This window comes from Melampsora larici-populina, assembly GCF_000204055.1.
Source record: "Melampsora larici-populina 98AG31 unplaced genomic scaffold MELLAscaffold_18, whole genome shotgun sequence".
NCBI classification, from domain to species: Eukaryota; Fungi; Basidiomycota; class Pucciniomycetes; order Pucciniales; family Melampsoraceae; genus Melampsora; species Melampsora laricis-populina.
Window position 1 is genome coordinate 305,654 of NW_006768782.1, and position 24,139 is coordinate 329,792.

The 24,139-nt window shown below is 39.3% G+C and overlaps 4 protein-coding genes across 4 annotated transcripts; all 4 read right to left on the reverse strand.

Moving 5' to 3' along the window:
- Positions 1-2,463: 2,463 nt before the first annotated feature.
- On the reverse strand, positions 2,464-4,751 carry MELLADRAFT_106466 (uncharacterized protein; the record flags this gene model as incomplete). The annotated part of the gene is made up of 6 exons (XM_007410109.1): positions 2,464-2,542; positions 2,667-2,945; positions 3,021-3,188; positions 3,525-3,603; positions 3,715-3,843; positions 4,262-4,751. 6 exons carry the CDS (start codon positions 4,749-4,751, stop codon positions 2,464-2,466), a joined length of 1,224 nt encoding a protein of 407 aa, XP_007410171.1.
- Positions 4,752-6,213: 1,462 nt separating this feature from the next.
- On the reverse strand, positions 6,214-7,122 carry MELLADRAFT_71876 (uncharacterized protein; the record flags this gene model as incomplete). The annotated part of the gene is made up of 4 exons (XM_007410108.1): positions 6,214-6,224; positions 6,304-6,553; positions 6,666-7,043; positions 7,102-7,122. 2 exons carry the CDS (start codon positions 6,959-6,961, stop codon positions 6,493-6,495), a joined length of 357 nt encoding a protein of 118 aa, XP_007410170.1.
- A 2,185-nt stretch (positions 7,123-9,307) lies between these two features.
- Positions 9,308-12,087, reverse strand: MELLADRAFT_43423 (uncharacterized protein; the record flags this gene model as incomplete). Its single annotated transcript, XM_007410107.1, has 7 exons — positions 9,308-9,974; positions 10,057-10,353; positions 10,435-10,710; positions 10,774-10,777; positions 10,861-11,005; positions 11,072-11,168; positions 11,253-12,087. The coding sequence occupies 7 exons, from the start codon at positions 11,826-11,828 to the stop codon at positions 9,816-9,818; spliced, it is 1,554 nt and encodes a 517-aa protein (XP_007410169.1).
- A 1,158-nt stretch (positions 12,088-13,245) lies between these two features.
- On the reverse strand, positions 13,246-15,698 carry MELLADRAFT_77765 (uncharacterized protein; the record flags this gene model as incomplete). The annotated part of the gene is made up of 3 exons (XM_007410106.1): positions 13,246-15,043; positions 15,204-15,318; positions 15,643-15,698. The coding sequence occupies 3 exons, from the start codon at positions 15,696-15,698 to the stop codon at positions 13,733-13,735; spliced, it is 1,482 nt and encodes a 493-aa protein (XP_007410168.1).
- Between the last annotated feature and the right edge of the window lie 8,441 nt (positions 15,699-24,139).

A 24,139-nucleotide genomic window follows, 5' to 3' on the forward strand; every position in this document is an offset into this window, starting at 1 on the left:
CAGATGATGAAGAGTTCTACAGTCTTGCTGGAGGCTGGTATTGCTCGCCGGTTCCTTGATGCTGTGAAGACTTTGAATTTCTTTACTCCTGACGCATAAGTTTGAACAGTTGCAAGAGACCAACCCGCCCTAATCATGTGGCGTTGCGTTCCAGAAAGGCGTTGAGGTATGTTGTTATTCAAAGATAGGAAGGGTGCTAGATCTTTCATTTTTTTTTTGTGCTGAAGTTGTTGCGTGAATAAGTAGCAAAGACGGAGAATGGCATCAGTACTGTTGGCTCATGAGTCAGCTGATGCGAGATCGGTTTACTCCTCACCTTTCTTTTCAGATGATGTGTTTTTAGGAACAATTGGAAAAAATTTTGGGTAGAGTGGGTTGAACCGTTTTCTTTTTGGGATATAGAATTCTTTTTATTCAATGGAAGGCGAAATTGTTTAGTTTTATAATTGTGTACTTATATGATGTTTTTTGATGTGGTATCTTATTCAATGTCTCCATTTAACATGTCCTGGGAGTACTCTCTTGTCAGTAACTTCCATTCTCTTCTTTTATATTTGTCTTGATTGACAGTTGTGTAAAGAACTTACGTCTGATTTTTACGTCTTTCGTCTCTCAAAAGTGTGTTCCTTGCCCTACACTTTCGTAATCCTCTAGCCAGGGTAACAGGTCTCCTGGTATGTCTAAATGAATCTGCATGAACCAAGCTCGCGACGTATCTAACCCCCTAGAAAACAAGTCTGCATCATTGTTTTCCGTTTCGACTCTTTGTTGTTCTAATTGACAGTCTTTGGTAAACAGAATGTTCGTAATCTCTTTCCACTCTTCATTTACCCAAAAGTCCCTAGATTTTTCGTTTCTTAATACTCCTTCTGTTGTTGTATTGTCTGTTAAGACCTTAAACCAAGCTCCTCCTATCTTACGTAACTTTTGTACCACCAGGAGTCCAAGTCGTACTGTCACTGTCTCCAACCAAGCTATCCCACGCTTTGGCTTTCCTTGTGGTGTTTCCCAGCCATTTCGAAGGTTGAATTGCGCCCAATGGTCTCCAATGATGATTCCAATTCCGAAAGATGTTGACGCATCTCCTACCCAGCCTATGTCCTCTACTTCTCTCTTTTTAATGACATGTAGTTTCGGGAAATTCTTCAAAGCTGCTAGCCACACTCTCATGTCATTCAAGACCAACAATGGCATCTTCCTTCTTGCAAATCTATTGAACCATTCTCGTAACCACCTATAGTTATTTTGTAGGTAGCATCTTAACTGGGGGGCTATGTATGCTACGTGACATAGTTTCCCATTCATTTTTTCTACATCTTTATAAGTGAAATCTTTCTTTTCTAAAAATTCTTCTGGTTGTTTGATTCTTTCTTTTAATTTGTTTTCTGGTAATCTGACAGTTCTGTTTGATGTATTCCATAAGAATCCTATGTACTTTTGTTCCTCTTTAAAGTGTGAAAATTTTGTTTCATTTGTTTTTACTCCAAGTTCTAAACTGAATTTCACTATTTCATCCATGCTCAAAGGTTCACTTGCCCTTTTAACTAGTAAATTGTTGTCTACCCACCTAAAAACTTCCTCTAGATTGAAATGCCTTTTGACCAGTTCCTTCCAAGCATCCGCCGGACCTCCAAAGCTTCCACATCCAGCTACTCCACCAAAAGTTATTCTGGTGTCAACATAAATCTTCTTGTTAAAATCTGATATTAAAAGATAAGGCCACTGTGAAGGATGTACTGGGATCTGTCAATAAGCTTTTTCCCAGTTGAATAAGGCTATAAGTAAATCTAGTTCTGATTCTGATATAAAAGTTGATACATTCTGAAAGTTGTCCCAGCTTGTTTTAAAATCGTTTTTGTCTATGAATGAATTTACACTCGGAATTAATTTGTCGTTCTTCGGGTATGATAGATTGTTTATCGGTCTAAAAGACCCATCCCCATTTACTACTGCCCCCAGAGGACTTGTTCTGAAGAACGAAAAATATGATGCTACCGTTTCCAAATCAAACGGTCCAAACATTTTTCCTGCTCTTACTTTGTCTTCTAAATTTGATTCAATCTTTTCTCTGGCTAGTAAAGCTGACTGATGATTGTCGGGTACAAAATGGTCCATTCCATTAATCTTGTGATCCGGTATGCCTTGATGAAATCCATTTTGGAAACCTTCTAATACAAAATCATACTTTGGTAATAGGCCTTTCAATTTCAGTTCAACTTCCCACTTCTTGATGTTCATCTCGCACGACGCATTATTCGGCCGTGGTTTCTTCTGTTCACTCTGCTTTTCAATTTCTTCTCTTACTGGAATTTGTTGTTCTCTGTTTCACCTTGGGTTTTCCACATAGATTGAGGAACCCAGTTTTAGAGTATGCAGCATTTTGTTCTGCGTAGTTCTTGCTCTTTGCATTGGTACTTCGTTCGATCTTTAAGCAGAAGTAAAATTTTTGGCAAAAAGGTTGTTTCAACGTTCATATTCCAAAAAGTTTGTAGGACAAGTAACAATAGGAACGACAGTAGTGAAAGTGTATAATAAAGAATGGCTAATGAAATAAGTCTGTTACCGGTCGGAAAAATTGGAAAAATTGTCTCTGGTCTGCAAGTATGGAAAAGGGCAATGATAGCACATGAATGGGACAGGGGAAATACATGTATCTGATAATTTACCCTGCATGTCTAGGTCTTGATGGTCCACCTCTCCCTTGGTTACCACCGCTACCACCTCTAAAACTTTGGTTTCCCCTAACAATCGGAGCCGTTGCAGGCCTTTGGGGAAGGGCTGGGTTGTGAGCCATAGGCATTCTGATGATTGGTCTCATCCCAAGGTGGTTCGTAGTCATTTGGCTGTTGAAAGGTACCCCGTAGTCCCTTGGGGTTCTCCTTTGTTTTAGCGTATTGATGTCTCCGAATTGTGGATTCACTTGCATCCCTGTTTGATTTGCTTGGCTTTTTCCCGTTACATTTGGGTCAGTTTTTCTTGTCCTTTCTGGTAAAAATGCTTAAGTTTGTTTTTAGACTCACTACAACCTTTCTCCTGTCTCAGGGTCTTTGAACTGAAGTTTACCTCCTAACGCATAGGGGTTTGAATCACCGAAGTTTGACTCGTGGAATCGTGCTGATCTGTCCTTTGCCTGTTGGACCAGATTTGGGACTAAAGTACCTCCTCCCTTGACTGCCGATCCTTTCTTTCTGTGGCCGAAGAGGGCCTTTCTAAAAGCTATGTTGTAACGCAAAGCCGTCATCCAGCATTCAGAGGATTTCTTGAGATCCATAACGTTTTTAACGTGTCCTTCTAAATCTTGGGCCAGTCGTTTAAAGCCATACAGTTCTGAATATTCTTGTAATAGTCTGATGCCTTCAAACCATTCTCCAAAGTTCAAGGTAAACTCTGATGGAGCGTTTAAACCTCTGTTTCTAGATGTCTTCGAAGAGGATGATTGGCTAACAAAAGTTATTTGTTAGTCTTTCGCCTTTCCTTGTTTCATTGAACTCAGGCTGTTTAGTACAATGGGACTTCAATCTTACTTCTTCTGACTTTCATCTCTATCTTTGTTCACAAAAGGTTGAAATAATACGGTTAATGGTATATGTTCTGTTAGTTTATCTAGGGCGTTCGACCAGTAAGGTCAAAGGTGAGCCAGAGTAGAGGTAGGGTCTGCTTCTGGTTCGAAGCGTATCCCGTTTTCCTTGTACTTCTTTTCTGATCCGGATCTACCAGATTTGTCTCGCTTCTTCTTAGTTGTACGTTCCTTCTTTGACTTATCCTTCTTCTTCGACACCTTAGCTTTTGCTTTCTTCAACTTCGCTTTGAGTTTCTTCACTCTCTTTGCTTTCGCTTCCCTGTCTAAAAAGACCAAATTACAACAGAAAGGTTTTCTGGGTCAATAAATTATCATCATCCAAGCGAGGATATCATGGATTATTGAAGCGGGAATTCATCACTGATGCATGGGATCAAGATTTTTGGATATTATGACAGAAAATCATTGTCTATTTTGAAGCTGGAGACTGCGACGGAATGGAACATCGTCTTACGGGAGAATATAGGAAGGAAACTAAAAGACTATGTCTTTAATGAATTGGTGGGGTGTAGTGTGGGAAGGGAACTAAAGGATTTCATCCTTAGTGTGGGAATAATGGGGAATGAGGCGTTATTGTGCTTAACCGAGGTTGGTTCTCTATTATCTATATGATGGAATTGTTTCTGGTGCAGAGATTGAAAAAGAATATCTGCAAAACACTTCAAGGTACCACGAACTTACCTGAAGATGAAGAGTTTGAATCAGAACTATCTTTGTCACTTCCTTCCTCTGATGATGTCGAGCTAGTTTCGCTGCTATCTGAGGATGAGTCGGAAGAATCTGAAGTGGAATCGGATGGGTGATCTGGTTCATCTTGTTCTTCACCTCTGCCTTCTCCTCCCTCATCTTCGTCTTCCTCATACCGACCATCATTGGTGTGTCGTTCTTCTTGAGAATCTTGCGAGTCGGACTCAGCACCGATTAGATCGATTGCTTCGTTGACTTGTCCTCCTTGGTCATCTTCCTCTTCTTCTCGTTCAGCAGTGTTTCTATCCTCCTCCGCACCTTCTGCTAGGCCGTCTTGGCCCAGTTCTTGTCCGTCGATAGATGCCGGTTGTACTGAACGTGCTGGGTTTGCTGGAGCTGCCAGACCCGGTTGAGCATCCTCCGCTGGTACTTTGCCTCTGACTCTTCTCGCTGCTCGTATCGCTCTTAGCTCAGCAGTTGACATGGTAGGAGGTAGATAAGTTTGACAAGGATTAAAATGGGTGTTTGAAATAAGGTGGGAGTGAAGTGTCAAATAGAAAAGATAGGTTAAAGGTTGGAGTTTGTTGTAATCTGAATGATTTAGACTGAATCTTAATGACTTAGATTGATTATGTGTATAAGGAGATTTGATGATTAAGGATAATTGTATATAGGTTTCAAAGAAAAGATGTCTGATTTTCGTAAAGTGAAAAACTAAATGTAAGAAATCTTAGACTATTGAGATCAGTTGATAGTTGATGATGGGATTAAAATCAGATTAGAGAAGACTTGAAAGAGATAATACGACCGGGGAACAAGAGTGTTAGATGCCTGGGGGAGTCTCTACCTTATAGGGCTCCCACCTCTTTAATGGAGGCAGAGTTACAAGAGTACCTCATCCCATGGAGACGCATTGGGACATGTTGTCATCTAAAACCCAAAAGGTCCTTGGTCTAGTCTTTTTCTATGTAGTCTAGAACAAGGATTCCTTTCCTCATCTCGGGGATCCTATCTCCCAAGTCTTCTTGAAGTTACCACCCTCATGGACATATCTCACACATTAGGGGTTGGGCGACGCGCTGCAATAACTCCATTCAACTGTAGTTGAATCTCACTGGCACTCAATTCAGCCACTGTTGAATTGGGTGGAAACAATATCAAAAATCCCTATTTTTTTGATCCACTTTATTGCACCAAAAAAAAATAGGGTGGCGCAGCACGCTGGCCGACCATCGGTTGCCCTGTCTGTTCAAATATTCCCTCTACTCGCCAGCCAAAAGCCTCTGGTCGACTACTAGAGGTTAGCCAGGGTTAGCCTCTGGCACCTTTCACAGATGGAACTGAGGCCCCGGTGGTGCCCGTGGTGGCTTCTGCGGGGGAACCCGATGAGGACGTTTGCCGATGCTTGTCCATCTGGCTTTTCGTCCTCATCCGGATTAACCTGTTTGGGTACCATGGGCCAATTCTCTATTCGAAGGCTGGTCGGTTTCCACATTGGCAAGTGGCACCCTTATGTGCGTGGACAACCTCATGGGTGAGTTTTTTTATTCGGTCTTGGTAGCTTGTGTGTGCTAGTCTGACGTTACCTTTGACTGATATATAGGACGGAACAGAACATTTAATCACACAGCACCAGTTGCATTTCTTTTCTTCATTGTTGTCCTTCATAACAATGTACTTCAGCATAAACCATCACATTCAAACTGAAATCTTCAAACAATTGATTTTAACATTTTTGAATTGTTTAGACCACTTCAGATGAAATTCATGAAAAAATCAACAACACACACTCACACTCACACAAAAGATGAGCGAGAGAAAAGAGAGAAAAGGAAGTAAAAGATAATTAAGAGAAGAAAGGTGAGAGTAGTTCTTAAGTAGATTTAACAGTACCACTCTTTTTCTTTTCGATTTTCTTTACTTCAGTACTATCTGGAACTTCAGAAGTCGTAGCATTCTAGAAAAAAAGATACATCATAAACATAAGTTAATCTTCTTTTGTGTTTCAGAAGAGGTTATATGATGAAAGAATTTACCTTGCTTCCTTTTAAGCTTTAAAAGAAAGAGACAGACAATGAAGGAAGGACATGACTTTAGGAGAAAAAATTCAACAGTGAAGGAAGAATAACTCTTTGATAGCCTTCTGAGATTCTTGCATCATGAAGGGGTAGTAAGTGAGTGTGATGCAAACGTCTTTGAATTTCATGGTTCGAAATGGGTTCATTCTAGCACATTGGCGGTAGAACCTCGCAAGGTGCAAAAACTTCCCAACTATGGGTCGGGATACTGTTTCAGATGAAACAAATTTGAGTGAGTCGATGGCAAGCCGATTTGAAATTGAAACTTCATCCGCAAACAGAACAGCTGCTGAAAGCCCAAGGAATGGCCAAGAACTTACTCTGGAGTGGTAACCGCCTGAAATTTCAAGGCATGACAGTGTTCTAACAACATCGCCAGTGCGGTGAGGCCCGTTTCGATGCAGCCGTTGTCTAGAGAAACGGACTGAGGGAATCTGAGTCGTTGATGCAGCGCAATGATTTCGTTCGGCCAGAATTGAGCCGTCATGTAACAAACCCGCGGTGTCCATGTTGCAACGTCAACACGCGGATGGGCATCGTATGAGATGTGTCGACGCGGAACATCCTCTTCGAGCAGGCGAGCAATCCGTGCCCGAGATGCAAAGTTCGCCACCATTCAAAAGCATAGTATCCGCATGGGTTCGTTGGAGCTTGAACTCGATTGGTATAAGCCTTTGCAAGAGAGACGCTGGAAAGGCCTAAGGCACTCAAGAGATATCAGCCAATTGGCACGGAGATCATAGATGGATGACTTACATCTCAGCAATTGGTGCGGCTATCTAAATCAAAAGAAAGCAGTTATTATGATCAGGCCACATGAAAAGAAATTGGCAGTGTTAGGATAAAAATTAATGTTGAAGAAGTCGAATGGACTCACCGCTTTAAGGCCCTGTTCAGCGGATGATCAGGATGTTTCCCTTGGTCAGTCGACTCTGCACGGGCTCCGAGTGATTAAAAAGTTGGGAGAGACCGGGGCAGCTGGCCTCGGCCAAAATCTGTGATATCTCTGGCTCCAACCCTTTGGGTGACTTCCATGGTATTCCTGTGGCGGAATCCTCTGTCGGTCAAACTTGAATTGAATTATTGCAGCGCTTCGCCCAACCCCTATTGTGCCTCATGTAAGAAGCAATCTACTTTGAGATGTTCTGATACTGATGAAATAGAATAAAATACAACAAGACAAATGAAGAACTTATTCTATGTGCCAGGTACTATAGGTCAAAGATTTTGCCATTGTCCGCCCACAAACCAAACTTGTATGTGTATGGTCCAAAAAACACCAACATGTTTGAAAGATTGAATGTAGGTGGTAAAAGAAACCACCTACATTCAATTCCCATCCAAACTTATGGGATCTTTGAATGTAGGTGCCTACAACCTTTTTTTAGAATGTAGGCCCTTGAAAAGAGTGCCTACATTTTTTTGGGGGTATGATGCAGCACCTAAAACCCAAGAATGGCTTTTGCCAACCAGTTGCAACACCTCTTCACCTATGACAAGAACATTTTTGGAGTTGCAGAAAGGATATTGGAGGACAGAAAGACTATCTTGTCTTTCAGAAAGGATAAAAGAGAACAAAAAGACTATTTTGAGTTGTAGAAAGGATAAAGAGGGATAGGAAAACCACATTTGACTCTGAGTGGAAATTAGTGTATTTCAAAAAAGTATATGTATATGTATTTAAGAACATCTTACAAATAAGTGAAAGATATCAAAAAAATCAAGACCTCAGAAATAAAATGAACCAAAGAAGTGAACACCAATTCAACAGTTTTTCCATCCTCCATCATTATCCTTCCTGAAAAGGATTCAAGGGCCTACATTGCAGATTTTGGTGTCAGTACCTGCAATGTAGATGTTTTTCTGAGCGCCTAGAAATTTAGGTTCTTTTTGCAGTAGTGCCTACAAGTTTGGTTCACTGGTGGAAAATAGCAAAATCATAGGTTCAAGCAAGGTCATATTGAGATTTGGCTATGTTGTGTTGTCTTTGTTGACTCTTAATAAAGCTTGATAAATTTTCCATAAAATCACTGGTAACTCAGACAAATCAAAACACATCTTCACCATTCATAGAATCTAGCATAGTGAGGAACTAAGATGATGGTACCCCATGTTGGTGGCACTTGGAATCAAGTGATATGTATAAGATGTGTACAATTCAAGATTTCAGATGTTTTACAATGATTATATAGGAAGGATGTGTGCAATCACTACACCAGCAGAAACCAGATACAAGTAGAGATGTATGACAATACACATGACATCCCAGGCACTGCCAACATATTTGCCTTGGGTTGAAAAATCCAAGGCATCATTGGATCAATCCTCATGTCCAAGGTTTCAATCCAAGGAAATCTTATGTGCCATGAAATGACTCAGATCAAATCCTCACACAAGAACACTGTCTGAGGGTTTGGACCCAAGCATACCTCGGAATTGAGATATCCAAGGTAAAAATGTTGGCAGTGAGGGTGCCATGTGAAAATCATTGGACAGAAGGGGTGTTGGAACATAGTTTCCACTGTAGATAAGGAACATTCTCAATGTTCCCCAGAAACACTCATGTTCTGGCCCTGGTTGACCCTGAGTGAGTTCTGGATCCCTCAGGTCTATGGAGTCTCTGGACTCAATCCTCTTTTTGTGAGTCACTCCAATGAGCATCCCCTAGCAACACTCTTACTTTGATTAGTCTTGATCAAACCTCACTTTCAGAATCCTAAAACTAAACAATGAAGAAAAATCCAATCAGAAAAGAAACTAAGATGATCTCCACAAATTTAATCAACTCTAACTCCAACTTCAATAAACATGAATAAACTTTCATTTAATCTGTCTCTGGAGTCTGAATCTCAATTTCACTCAACACCTTTCTTCCTACATGAAAATCTCCCTCTCTCATTCACCAAGCATCCAAACCCCCAAAAAACCTCACCCATTCAAACTTCCAGTACCTGCAGAAATTCAATCAAATGATAATTTCCCATGTAATTCAAAGATGATAAAAAAAAAATTGAAATAAATACAAGATATTAATTTTTTAATGATATATATTTATATATAGAATGATGATCTTCTATGTTACAGATGATGATGATTCTTCTTACTATTCTTCATTAGATCCCAGACCTATTCCAATGAAAAAAACCCCTAAGTCCAAAAGAGAGAAAAGAAAATATACAATTCAATTCTTCCAATTCATCAAAAAAGAAATTGTAAAAAAAATGAGAGTATAAGTTGTATGTGTGTGGTAGTAGTAGTTCTTAATTTCGTCTTGTTTATTTTAGGTAAAACTGGTGATCTAATGTTTAATATATAAATATATACTTCAAACCAAATAAAAATGTACTTCAAGTAACGAGAAAAAAAATGAAGATAAAGAACGAGTTTGAAAAGAAAAAAAGCAATTTAAATAAAGTTTAACTTGATCGAATTCTTTTCCACGATTTGAAAAGAAAGAATATCTCCTGATTTCATGTTGATCTAAATCGAAAGAATGATTGATTTGAAATCCATTTCAAAATCAATTTAGGACCAATGGCCAAAAATAACAAAACTGGCCATCCATTCAACGAATTATTAGGTGAAGTCGTCGTGATCTCGGTCATTCCTAATCCAGTTCCTTTACATCTCTAATCAAACCCATTCATCAAAGTCAGACCTAACCACTCAAAAGAAAAAGAAAAAAGAAAAAAGAAAAAGAAATCAACTTACATTGTTTGCTTGTGTAGGCCAACAACTCAAATATCTACACCAACTACAACTAGCAGCCGGATCATCTGTAAAGAAATTTCGATAAAGTAATGAAAACATCAAGATTGAACCTAACAAACAAACCAATCTCATCGTATAAAAACTAATTCGATGAAGTTTAGTTTGATGTAAAACTGGAAATAAAATTAAAGATAATAATAAACCCATTGCAAATCCACCTAAATGTGAAAAATTATCAATTCCTGGAATTAATCCTAATGCCAATCCTGCTATAATCTCAAATAATAAAAAGAATAACTAGTTTTCACATACATTATCCAATATCAATTTTTGTTTCTATGGAAATGTGAAAGATCAAAGGGCAAAGATCGAATTTACCTTTCTAGCTGGTCTATCTTCAATTGACCAATGAGCCACTAAATCTACCAAGACAGCCGCATGTGTAGAAAAGATTGCACCAGAAGCTCCTACACTTGGTTGTCCAACTAATGAGAAGTTGCCACCTAAAATAAAACCAAAGATTCCAGATGGAATATAAAGTAATAAGAATCGAATGGATCCCATTTGTCTTTCGATCAAGGCTGATGAGGTCATTTGGACTAAGATATTGATCGCATAATGAATCACTCCTGCGTGTAAGAACATGGGTAGGATCTATTGATGATGTTGAGGTTGAGTTAGTTTGTTAATTTGAATGATTAGATATAAGAAACTTACAAATCTATCGGTAATTATGATGATACAGGCGAGTTTGTCAGTTTAAATTGAGGATGATAGAAAAGGTGAATGAAAAAGTAACTAAACCTGAATGTTTGATCAGGTTGACCAGGGGTCTTGAACCCACCAAACCCACAAACTTCCTCAAGTGGCATAGAACAAGTCGGTAGGCTTGATGTATCATTAAGACAAGGAAATGAGATAGTTGAAACCCCAGGAACGTATTTGATACCTAGAAAAGGATCCATTGAATGATGAGCAAACGACTAAGTCAGAGAATGAGAGAAATCGAACAAACAAGGAGTGAATCGAGCGCCCGTGTTGATGAGAATTTCAGCCGATGGTCCAATCATATAATTGAAACTAGGTTTTGTAGCGATTGGTGTACCTTGATACTTGGCCTGTTTGTAAATAAGCAAAAAATCAGTTAATAGATTGAATATGTTGAAATGAGAGAGAGAGAGAGAGAGATTGATTACATTGGTGACAAGTTCTAGAATTAAAGCAATCAACATTCCCAAAGCTAAAAGATAACAAACATAAGCTCTTTCTTGAATTCCAATACCTTGTTGATGATTCCAAATTCTCATTTCGATTGGACTCGTATCCCAAAAGATTCGTTTCCAAACCGATGGTCTAACAAATGAAGGATTTCGACCATGTTGTTGATTGTTTAAAAGATTTTGATTTAAATCAGCTGGTGGATATTTATGATTTGATGGATGATTTGATCCTTCTAGATCGAATTGGTTTGGTATGTTTTGAATCGAATCATGTTTGTTTAACTTTTCATTTCCATAATCATCTTCTTCTTCATATCTCCTTGAATGCTGATATTGATTTGATTTAGGATGGATAGGTAAATAAGAAGATTCAGCTATTGTTTGATGATCTAATGAATCATCAGATGAATCTTGATGATAATATCTAGGATGATGAGATGGAAGATCTTGAGGATGATACGGTTTTATTGAAGAAGAAGCAGAAGGATGAGGATAAGTGATAGTCTCATCACTTGGTTGTCTATAGTGTTGATGAGTACCAAAGCTTGACATGGGTAAATGAGGAGATTGATGATGAGTTTGACTGATTGAATCTTCTGGTTTGATTGATGAGTTAGTTTCGATTAGTTTAAGAGTAGTAGAAGATCGATTGGATGGTCTATAGTATTCACTGTCGTCTTCCTCCTCTTGTTCTTGTTCTTGTTCTTGTTCTTGTTCTTGTTCTGAATCTGAATCTGAATTTGAATGAAGTGAGTTTAGTTGATGATGAGTTTGAGCTGATTGAATTGGATGTTGTTGATATGGTAATGAGGATGATTGAAGACTTGAATATTGGTTCATCACTCTTTTGGTTTTTTTTTTTTCAAATTTCAACTGAAAACTTGTTCTCGGTTTAATTAAAACAAGACTATTGCTGCTGCTGATTGGATTGGATTGGATTGGATTGGATTGAAGACTAGACTCAAGACTCAAGACTCAAGTTGCGAATAATAATGAGGATGATGATGATGGCTAGTTGGGAATTCGAATCACTTCACTATATATAAGAACTATCTCACCCCTTTCAACTTCTCCTTCTTCACTTTCATCATCCACTTCGTCATCACTTCTTTTGTCTTTGATTTCTACCTTAGTTACCCATCTCATTCTAACACTACCTCATCCTATCTCCCTCTCACTTGTCTCATCAAGCTTAACCAGTCGATTCAAACTCAGATTCGGAATCTCAAAGCTGTGCTTAAACTGTAATTTAAACCCTACTTCACTTTCACTTTCACTTTTTCACATTCACAACTGTCCTTTTAGCCGGCCACAATTGTACTAATACATAGCTTCAAATTTCAAAGTATGAACACATTCACAAATACTTGAAGAAAACTCCATCCATCTCAGTCGTTACATGCGATCCTGCTCATTACTGAAAAAATATATCATCAGAGCCGCAGCTCTTTCTACATTGTCAATTCAAAGCTGATCTCAATGAAAGACTCTCATCAAACTTGTTTATGTATGTAATCTATTCTTTCGCCGTGCTGACTCAGAAATTGAAGGGCTTTAATAGCCCAAACATACACAGCTCACAGCAGCTCACAGCTACGTAAATTCGATCCGTCACCATGTATATCTGTGTGCAGAGTCTTGATGTTGGTATATTGCTCAAGTTGTCTAATGAGAAATAGGCTACATAATTGAATTCACACACACAATTTCGATTAGAAGTGACTTTGATCCATAACTTAGCGAGTGATGAGAGAGCTGGATGCGTCGGTTTTCAGAGGTGTTCTAGTCCTCATGAGTTCAAGTTTGAAGAATGATGAAAATGTAAAACTGAAATCATCCGAATGACTTTTATATACAGTCGATTTCAAAAATGTTGACTGAGGTTTGCCCGCAAAATCCAAGTGATTTGGCTTGGAACTCTCGTCAAGCTTTGTGAGATTGACTGTACCTTCTGGTTGATAAATCTCTTGTACACTTTGATTATTGCGCAATACATCATGACTCATCCAACACTATTCCTATTTATTACAACAATCTTGATTCACCCTTACTTCACATCAATCAATCAATCAATCATAAACTAATCAGGTCTATATCAAACAATTTATGATAATCAACAAATCATGTCCTCAAAATATAAACTTATACAAAGCATGTGATAATTCATATATAATATATATATAATATATATATATACTAATCTAGATATAACTAAAGCAAAACAAACAGATAATTACAAACTACATACCATGATCTTGATCTTAAAATCCAAAAAAGGTTAATTGTTTTGAATATGATGTAAAAGATAATCACTTTGAACTTTTTTGAAAGAAAAAAAAAAGAATTTTTGAACAGAGAACTTTCCTAAGATCATCACATACAAAAAGAAGAAGGGCAAAAGAAAAAAAGAAATTGTTAAAAGATCAACATTCTTCAGATCAGATTGGTTTGAAATTTCAATCATAATGTGTCACATCCCTTAACCTAGCTTTCATTAATCTATCTTTCCAAGATTTTGATTCGGATCGATTTCGATTTCGATTTCGTCTTTCTTCGTCTAGATCAGGAGGATCTCCAAACCCTTGTCGGTGTTCTATCCTCTGCTGATGACAGCTACCACTAGGTCCAGCTTCTCGTTCTCGATCACTGATCCATCCATCCTCATCTTCTTCCTCGTCCTCATCTTCTTTCTCCCTTGCTGCTCTCGAACTTCGTGAATGACCTGATAAATTAGGTACGGCTGAAGACCTTCTAGATTGTTCGCTAATCACTCGTTCGGTCATCGCTCCAATCCCCCACTTCTTCACTTGTTCAGTCTGTCTCATCTCCCCTGCTGTCCTGGCTTGTTTTTTGGCTGCTGCATTGTGTGCTGCACTGAGCCTTCCAAACCAACGATCAATAAAATCAGGCATATTGAATGCTGAGAGGATTCCATGACTGCTATCGTTAGATGGTGATGAGGATGAGATCTCCGTTGGAGCTGTATGTGTTCGTTGAGGAACTGATGATGAGGCTGCATTCGGATTTCGAGAATCGACTCTAGTAAGCTCAAGATTGTCCATCTCGATCTCGCTATCTTCATTGGTCCTGGTATGATCAGTACCCAAACCTCGACGTCTACGTCTTGTCGAGAAGACAGATGTGCGTGAGGAGATCGGACTGCTGTTGACTTTAGGACCATTATCAGCCGTACTAGTCGGATCAGCTCGAGTGCCAACGGCGAGATTTGATTGAGATTTAGGTATCAAGATATTCAACATCTTTGCCTTTTTCTTTATCCTCTTCTCTTCTCTTCTCCTTTGTCTCTCTTCTCTCATTTCCAAATCAACCACTTCACCTGTCCACATCCCAGCTCCAACCCACCACCAAAATCCCGTCCAAGATTGCCAAAGTAAAACTGTATTCACCAACCAAGGTAACCATCTCAATCGATCCTCTTTCACTTCAACAAAATTCGTAGCTGTTCCAATAAATGCCAAGGTGATGGAAATCACTCCAAAACCAAACGTACCACCTTCTTGATCCCATGCTCGTTTTCGATTCACTGCACATCCCCAAATCAATAATCCTGAAGTATAAAGTAAAGATAAAGTTGAAGTAGCCGTATTCCTGATCGCATCACCTAGATCCTGCATGTTTGGATCCGGTAGAAAGTTGGTAAAATACATGGCTGAGGCGAATACACAGAGTGGTCCTAAGAAGGCTATGATGAGTTTTCGTTCAAGTGACGATGGAAAGAGGAGGGTAAGAAATTGAATATGAGTGGCCTGTGTGTGAGTATAGATAAATGTATTCGATGATTTTGCGTAGTTGAGAGTCGAATCAATCAAAGTTGTGGTGAAGTAAGTGAACGAGAGAAGTGGTAAGTCAATGAATGTAATCTTCAATTTACTGAGCCAGAACGTAGAGATCGAGAAAAGATCTTACATGAGCCAAAAAGGTCACAGCACTTTGCATCATAAACCAACCAACGAGAGCAATAGTGTCCCAATCAGGAGGAGGCATAGTCACTTCGACATAATCAAACATAAAAGGCCAATATCTAGATCGATTGAAGAGTGCGTGATTGATCATGACTACCACTACGACCGTACTGATCATCGTCAGAAGGACAGCAGATAACAAAAGGAGAAAGTTAAGCCGAGCTAGCGGATAGTGATATTTCGCTGTAAAGAGTAGATGAAGAGCCAGAATTGCGGTGAGAGTGATGACCATTCCATGAATCAAAAGTTGAGTTGGCATTGAATATGTGAAGGCAGGCTGAAAGGCTAATAAAGGGTTCGTTGATTCTGCGCTAAATGAGAAAGAAGTCAGTTGAAGATCAGTGAAGTGAAGGTGATAGAAAAATAACTTGAAATGAGCTTACGAGTATGCTACAGGTAATGATGAGTATGGTGAAGATGATGAAGATGAAGATGCCATGATGAAGTGTGTATGTACTATGAATGTTTGTTTAGATGAACGTAAGAAAGAAAGAAAGGAAGGAGGAATAAGATGGTTTATCTAATTCTTCTCAATCTGCAATGGGCACTTGTATGAGCCAGCTTCTAGATTCATGGTGTGGGCGCGCACAGGCGCAGGCAGGCTTCATCGGGAGGACGCGGGGGCCACTGGGGCGCTTCAGGCGCGCCCTTTTCTCAAAAACAAGTAGAATAAAAAGCAAGAAAATCTTCCACATCCGCAGAGGCCAGTATTAAAACTGCCAGAGATTCCAAAAAATATCACAATCAGAGGAAGTTGACTGAATTTATACGCATCAAAATCTTACAGTGACTTGCTTACATCTTTTAGACAAGACTCTGTCAAGTGACAACACCCTGGAGCCAGGAAAACTGCTGGGCAAATATCTCAATATTACAATGAAGTACACTGCTCAATGTCATCTCCAGAAATTTCTGATTGAGATGGGGGACTAAACTGACAAAACCCCACAGACTACCTATGGGGTGCGCTCCTACAAATTTTGGAGTTTTGAGGCGCAACTTTTTCATGCTTTTTGTGCCGCACCCACAACATAAATCTAGATACAAGAATAGTTTGCAGACACCAAGTGAGATCACATCAACAAACAATGGGTTAGCCATTGTGACATGTGATATTCACACTTGCTGTGCTCTGAGTCTTCACCTTTTCAAAATTATATCAATACCATTTCACAATGATGATGCTCTTTACCATCAGGATGATTACTTTATATAATCAGTGGATGATCATGAAATTTGGTTTTTCCCACTTTTTATTCTTCATTTGTGGGATACAAAGTGGAATCTGGGCACATGCCTGGAATTATCTTGGCAGTAAATTTTGATTTTCTGGACAGAAGTCCGGCCCCAGAATTCAAATTTACTGCCAAAAAAAAATCTGGGCACAAGGCCAGGCACATGCCCAGATTCTGCTTTGTATCCCGTGATTACCTCAAAGAATTAACATTACTCCTCTGAAAAGCATTCTCCAAATTTTGAGATTATCTTATTTACAATTATCTCATTGATTGTCCCATCCACCTCTCCCTTTAGGATCTGATCTGTAATACTTTTTAGGCTGCCCCATAGTAGACCTTTTTCTATGCCTTTGTGTCAGCTCCTGAGGGCCCGATTGGTTGCCGTCAACCTCGCAGGTGTACGCCTTGCAAGCATATGCTCGCGCATGCACAGGTTGACAAGGTCTGCCTCACAGGTTGACTGAGAGCAACGCTGCCACGAATACTATACTAGTATAGTATTGCAGATACCCAGTATAGTATTGATATCACGATACTGCAAAGTGTGCGTATCGAGTATAGTATTGTCTCACGATACTATACCCGATACAGTATCAAAAGTCAGGATACCTAAAACCCCTTAGGTCCCAGTATAGTATTGGATACTCACACAATACCGATACTGTATTGGGTATTGCCACTCACTGCAGATACCGTTAGATACCAATACTATACTAGTATCGTATTGGTATCTTGCGTCTGATGCCGGTCAAATCAAAGTGTGAATTACCTACCTGTGTAAAAAAACTGAAAACTATTCTTGGTAAAGACAGTAGAGAAATAAGAAAACAAGAAACCATAAAAAACCAAGACAGTAAAGAAAAAAAAGACCCCGTTGCACATGTTGTCAACCACCTTGCCGCTGTCTATGCAATTTATCCAAAGCAATGCATTCAGTCATTGACCTTTGTGCCTGCTCAAGTTCATCGCCTTGAATGAATATACCATCTTTTGACCACATACGAGCTGACACAGATCGTTCCACAGTTGAAGGTTTAAGTGCGCCTCGGTCTCGGCAACAGACATCAGCAGCAGTGGAGAAAGTTCTCTCTACTGCACACAATCCTCCACTTACTGCAAGATAGTTCCTTGCCATCAAGGACAAGACCGGGTACCTCCCCTGATTGACCTTGAGCAATTGAAGGAAACAAAAGTCAGTGACCTTTCAATAAGATGGAAAGGAGATGAATCAATCTACCTTCCACCAATCTAGAGCAAGCCAAGGGTCCTTCTCCACTTCAGGTCCAGGCTCATCTGCACCCTCAAACCAACCCCGCAATTCATTTTCAGTTCGTTTCTGGTGCTTCTTCTTATGAGCACGAAATCCATCATCCTCAATCTTGTCAGCCTCATCTTCATTTATATGAGATGCATTGTTTACGCTTTTGGCTGCTTGTTTAGCTTTTTCTTTATTGAAAGTTGTTTTGAGTAAGGTTCGAGCTTTGTTGAATTCGGTTGATCTGGCGCCAAATGCCCACTGAAAGAAATCAAGCCGGAACAATGGATGGAGGACGGTTGCCAAGATCAAGACGTTGGATTCCAGGGCTTCGGCAAGATAAGCCAACACGTGCACATGCATTGCATGATACATCGGGAACAGAGCATTGACTCGTGATTCACATGAATCAATCTTGCCTTGGAGTGATGTCTTCAATTTGACGTACTCGCGGATGACCATGGATCCAGTAGGTCCATCGGTTTCAAATAATTTGGTGAGGGTTTCAAACTCCTATGGAACAATTTCAAAGTGGTTAGTTAGCATGAATGATATGTTATAGAATTAGTTACTCACTCAAAGGATCTTGATCAATTGGTTGATCTGCTTCCAATGGTCAGGCGTGATCAGTACTTTGTTGAAAATGCCCCAAAGTCAATTATTGTAAGGATCAGACGGAGCATTGCCGTTGCTCTTATTCTTTTTTTTCCCTTTCTCAACTTCAATCTGGTCTTCTTTAAGCATCCTATTGATGACCTGTAACATATGGATGGATAATATAAGCAAAAAATCATTGAGGTAAGCTCAAAAAGGATGACTTACCTCTTGAGCTTGGTATAACCTTCCCCAACATTGCACCTTGATGTTCCAGAGTATTCCATAGCCGGGAATCGGACGTGGAAAATTGACCTTCATACTTTTACAAGTAGCGTCAAACACACACAACATCCTCAAGGATCCTCCGATCTTCCGGGCTATTTCATCAAGCTGTTGAAAACCATTAGGTACCATCAGTTACTTCTCTTCATCATAAAAAATGTTGATTTCACTCACTTGCACCGCCAGTTGATGAACTGAATTTGCCTCGTTACGATTAGTTGCTGGAGGATCGGCAAATGGTCCATCAATGACCTCGTACCAAGCATCTCCCACAGCAGTCCCCTGTCTATCACCAAAATCATTTTCTTCTTCTTCTTCATTGTCTTTGTCTTCATCTTCTCCTAACTCAATTCGCTTTGGTGTATTATCGACGATTTCTGACTCATCTTCTCCAACAATTGTTGGCATCGTATGTTCAGCTAGAGGGAAATCGCCAAGGATGCTTGACTTGACAAGAGGTGGAGGTGGAGCCTGAATCCCAAGCGCCTGAAGTCCTGCATTGACAATCAGAGCAACTTTGTGAGCTGCACATCTGACTCGATCAGTAGCTGGGTCCCAATCAACGACCTCGAGATCGTCCACACATGCGTTCAAGAGGCGAGCATGCATTGCCCGAGCGCAAGTGTTGTTATTACTGCCGGAATCGTGCATCTGAGATAGCATGTAAGATTTGTAAAGAATCTGATGTCAGTTAAGATTTTGAAAAAGATATACGAAAAGTAAGAAACAAATAACAAATGAAAAATAAACTCATCTTAGTGTATAATTTGTGTTTGACAAGCACATTTATGAGAGGCTCGGCCAACCACTCTCCTTTATGATGCCACGCAAGCATCTTCATTGTAAGATGGCGCGTGACATATTTCCACTCCTTATTAATGTAGGTAACGGATGCTGAGATGAATCCATAACAATTGCGCGGTGAAGTCCAAGCATCGTGGACAAGTCCAAACTTCGAGTCTAGATCCTAAAATGCAAACATTGTGATTGTCATTGGAGAAATCAGTATCATGAAGTATGGAAAGAGAGATAATAACATGTACTTACTTGTAGTTCGGTTATTACCGAGGTTCGCATGCCAACATAGACCTTGTGGGCATAACGGGCTACCCAAGTTTGACCGAAGAGCTGAGCTTGAGGATTGGCGTATCGGAAGCATGCTCAAAGGTATTCGTCTTGCATTTGGAGCCAAGGTTGGGATGTTCGGATAACCCAAAAGGCCATCATTTGATTCAATACCGAGTTTGAAAAACCGGATTGCTTGTTCATAAAGGACTCGATTTTGAGTTGACCGGACTTTTCTTTCTCAGCTGCTCGGACAAGTGCTGCTCGTTTCTTGAAGTTGGTTTTAGGTAATACACACCCAGCTGCAACTGCCGCGTCTCGTTGTTTGCAGCCCGGTTTTCCCAATTTCATAGGTTGTTTTGAGCCATCTCTATGAGCGTAAAGGTTTGATCCGGAACATCCACCTCCACGTACGTCGTCACCACACCACTTACATGGGAACGTGTTCCAAGGACCATCAGGTGCCTGCAGAGTCATTGTAAGATAGTCAGTCTGTGGAACATAGCAAAAAAAAGATAGAGAAAACAGCTAATAGAGAAAAAGAAAAAAGATAAAAGATAAAAAAGGAAAAACTACTAAACATCCTGTGATCCACGCTTAGGTGGCTCAAAATAGTCCCATACTTTGTCATATTTCTCATCTTGTTCATCCTCGTCTTCACCCTTTTTACCCTTTTTAGGTGCCTTCACTTTTATATGCTCGTCTTCCGAGTCTTGAGCCAAATTGACTGCTACTTTTCTTTTCTTGATCAGAGGTGAGGCCTCAGACTCAACAATTGAAGTGCTCTGCGACTTCTACAAACAGATCAATGTCAGTATTATGGAAGACATGCACTGTAATCATGAAGGTATGACTTACATTTGATTTCTTAGAGGGTTCTTTCTCTTTTGAACCAGTATTCTTGCGTCTCTGTGACGTGGTCGACTTCGAAGTGCTTTGTCTTTTTCGCAAAGGAGCATCTGAGCAATCTTCTGGCTCATCCTTGGATTGGGATATCTCGATGCGGCGACGCTTCCCAGCTTTTGTAGGTTGTTGGGCTGGAGAGTTGTCTCGTGAAGAAACAGAACAACGAGAGTCTGAAGGGGGTATAATTAAATTTGAAGAGCGTTGACGTATAGATGTAGAACGTGTGCTTCGACGTGCACTTGGAGAAGGAGGTGGTGGGGGTAAAGTGCGAGTCTGAGAAGATTTGGGAGGTGGTGGTCCATGTGAAGTCGAAGGCATCCCAGAACTCGGAGTTGGAATAGGACTCGCAGGTTTCGGACTTGATTTGTTGGAAAGCGACTGGCAAGATAGCAATCAAGTGAATAATCAAATCATGATTCGAAAGCTGTGATTCTATGATATGAAAACTCACCATCTGGTTGTTTTCATCCATTGGATCGGACCACAAGTTGGCCAACTTTTTGACATATGGGGTCCAGTTGGCCAATTCTCTGGGGTTTGCGAGCCAGCGTGTCATGCGTGGCTCCTGATGGTTGAGTTGTTGACAGTCAGAAGGGTTTCATCCACTGGTTACGTAATATACTAGTGGAATTCAATGGATTCCGGTGTGGTGAGCAAGATCTCTACTTAAGCAAAAAATTTAAAAATTATGTGAAAATTCGAGTTTTTGGTCAAAGGCACTATTATTATTGAAGTTATTAGTAATCAAGGCTATCAAAGTTGATTTATAATCTTCATTTCATTATCTTTCAAATCATATATTTACATAAGCAATTGATAAGAACATTTAAGAGTAAAGAAAAATTCGAAAAGATCAATAAAAATAGTAAAAGAGTGAAAATCAAATTAGGAGAATTAGTAAGAGGAGATTTGAGGAAGAAGAATATTTAGTTTGGATCTTTAGGAATGGAAACTGTTATGAAAAGAATGGAAGAATAAGAAGAATATTAAGAAAGTTGGAGAAAAATTCGAAAATATGGGTATGAAATTTTGGAAAATGGTTTTTAGCTTATTATTAGAAGAGATATTGGTTCAGGAAGGTTTTATTGTGAAAGAGAAGCATCACATTAGTCATCAGCAACTTTAATCACGAGGATTGATAAGGGAGGTGTAAAGTTATTCAGGAAAGGGAAATTTCGAAGAAAGGTACTATGGTATTAATTCCTGTGTAGTGATGTCATTGATGGATTGATTGCGCCAAAAGTTTTTCAGAGGGATTTTAATGCTGTGTGATTGATTGGAGTGCTGTGGAATGATCTTTTGATAGAAGGAAAATCATTATTAGACGTGAAAATAGTCAAAATTCATCAAAAATGGGAGTTTTCAGTTAATTACATATGGTAAAACTTGTCAGAATTTGGTGTGTGATAGTTCATTCGACGCAAAATCATTGGTTTCATAATGTACAACCTTTAAATCATTAGTAGCGGAGGAGTAGTGAAAAAGTTATAAGGCAACAAAGAAACTGGAGTGAATTTCGAATTTGGAGGTTACATGTGACATTTACATGACAAAACTTTATTTTTGAAATCTTTACAACTCAATAACTTATTCATCATACATCAGAAATAGGTGATATAGGGGTGATAAATGATCAGAATCACGAGGGCTATCAAATGAGCTATAGTAATCCAAAATTGAACAACTTTACAAAAAATTCGTAATTCCAAAAATGGATTTCAGCTATGAATATTAGGAAAAAATCAGATCTGTTCATCATTTATTTACATCAATGAATCAAATTCACGCCTTGAATCATTACAAACAATAATATTTATGACATCATATGATTACATTGGAGGATATTCTGTTGATTTTGACGGTTTTTGAAGGTTTTTTGGAGGTTGTTGACCATTGTTGAAGGTTGTTGGAGGGTTATATACTATTGTTAAGGATTTTACGGGCCTTTGTTCCCCTTTTTACTCATCTTATACTTTTGTTAGAGTGTTTTTAATCATTATTAAATTACTTTACCAGTACTAAGTTCACTAAATTGCCCCTTTACATCAAAGGAGAGATTTCTTTACGTGTGATAAGACTACAAGTCTTCATTGGAATAACAATCAAAGTGATTGTTGCTTTGCTAGTAATTAAAATTGTGTTTTATTGTGTTCAAATTGGAATAACACTACAATAGTGTTGAGATTTCTTTATAATTAAAAATCACGGGAATAATACTTGAATTAAGTATTGAGACAACTTTCTCTGGTGCCTTATCCCAAAGAATTCAGCAAAACCCCGTGTTGATTCTTTCAAAGAGGCAGTCTTAGGCAACTTCTACTAGATACTTTATTAGTAGATTATCCCTCTTTAAGCTCTGTAAAGCTCTTGTTGAGCTTTAAGTTCTACACCGGTCGGAGTCCATGCTCTGCACAGCCTCTCATGACCAAACGGGCCAATACTGCGGATACCGTGGATACCTGGGGATACCCGATACTTTTTTGGGCAGATACCGGGTATAGTATTGGATTTCGATACTGTACTAGATACAGTATCAAAATCCAGGATACTGTGTTTCAGCACCTGAGAGTATAGTATCGAATTCCGGTACTAAGTATCTGAATACTATACTCCCAGAAAAGATACTATACTGGAAGATACCGATACTAGTATAGTAATTGTGGCAGCGTTGCTGAGAGACTGGGCTGTTCGGTAGCCCAAACTCGACCCTCATGAAACCCAAAGTCTATGGGTTTAAATTTGATGAAGAGGTTATTTTTTGAAGTCTTTCAAAACATCAATCAAAAATTGATCAATACTTCATTCCACCCATTCACCTCAATTCAATATTGATTCAACATGTAAATATCCTTGTAGAACGTCGACGTGCACACACAAAAGACTTTCCTTAGACCCTGTAACAACCCATCAAAGAGGTGCCACAACAAGCACATCTTCCCCTTATCACCTGGGAGGTTGAAAGTCAGTTGACCCCTGCTGACAACTAAGGATTCTGCAAATCCTTTGAACAAATCACAAAGCACAAAGGGTGCTCAACAACAATCTCAGTCTAAATTTGACCAAAAGACTTGGAGTTTTATTTCAAAACTCTCCGTGTGTGCACATCGACGTGCCACACGGATATTTACATGGTGATTGATATTTCATCTCAGCAAATCAAGCCATATACAGATTGTCTTAAGCTGCCTGTGTTGGAAGTCGGAATACTGTCAACGAATTGTCTTCAAAGCTCCTACTTGGCTATTAACCTAAAAGTTACGATTCATGTTGCTTTGATTTTGGATTTTCAAGCTGTTTTTTAAAACATAACAATGATGTGTTTGTTATTTTCTGTTTTGAGTGAATGTATATCATCATTAATGTGAATAAAATAAGCTAAATATAAAAAGAAAGAAAAATGAATCGAATCGGTTTGATAGAGTTTTCTTTTCGGAGCCAAGTTCATGGCAGTAGGCAGGTCAACCTGCCAGAATGCAGCAAAACGGTCAACCTGCCAGCAACGTCGGGCCGGTTACGATACATTCGGCCATTATCGCA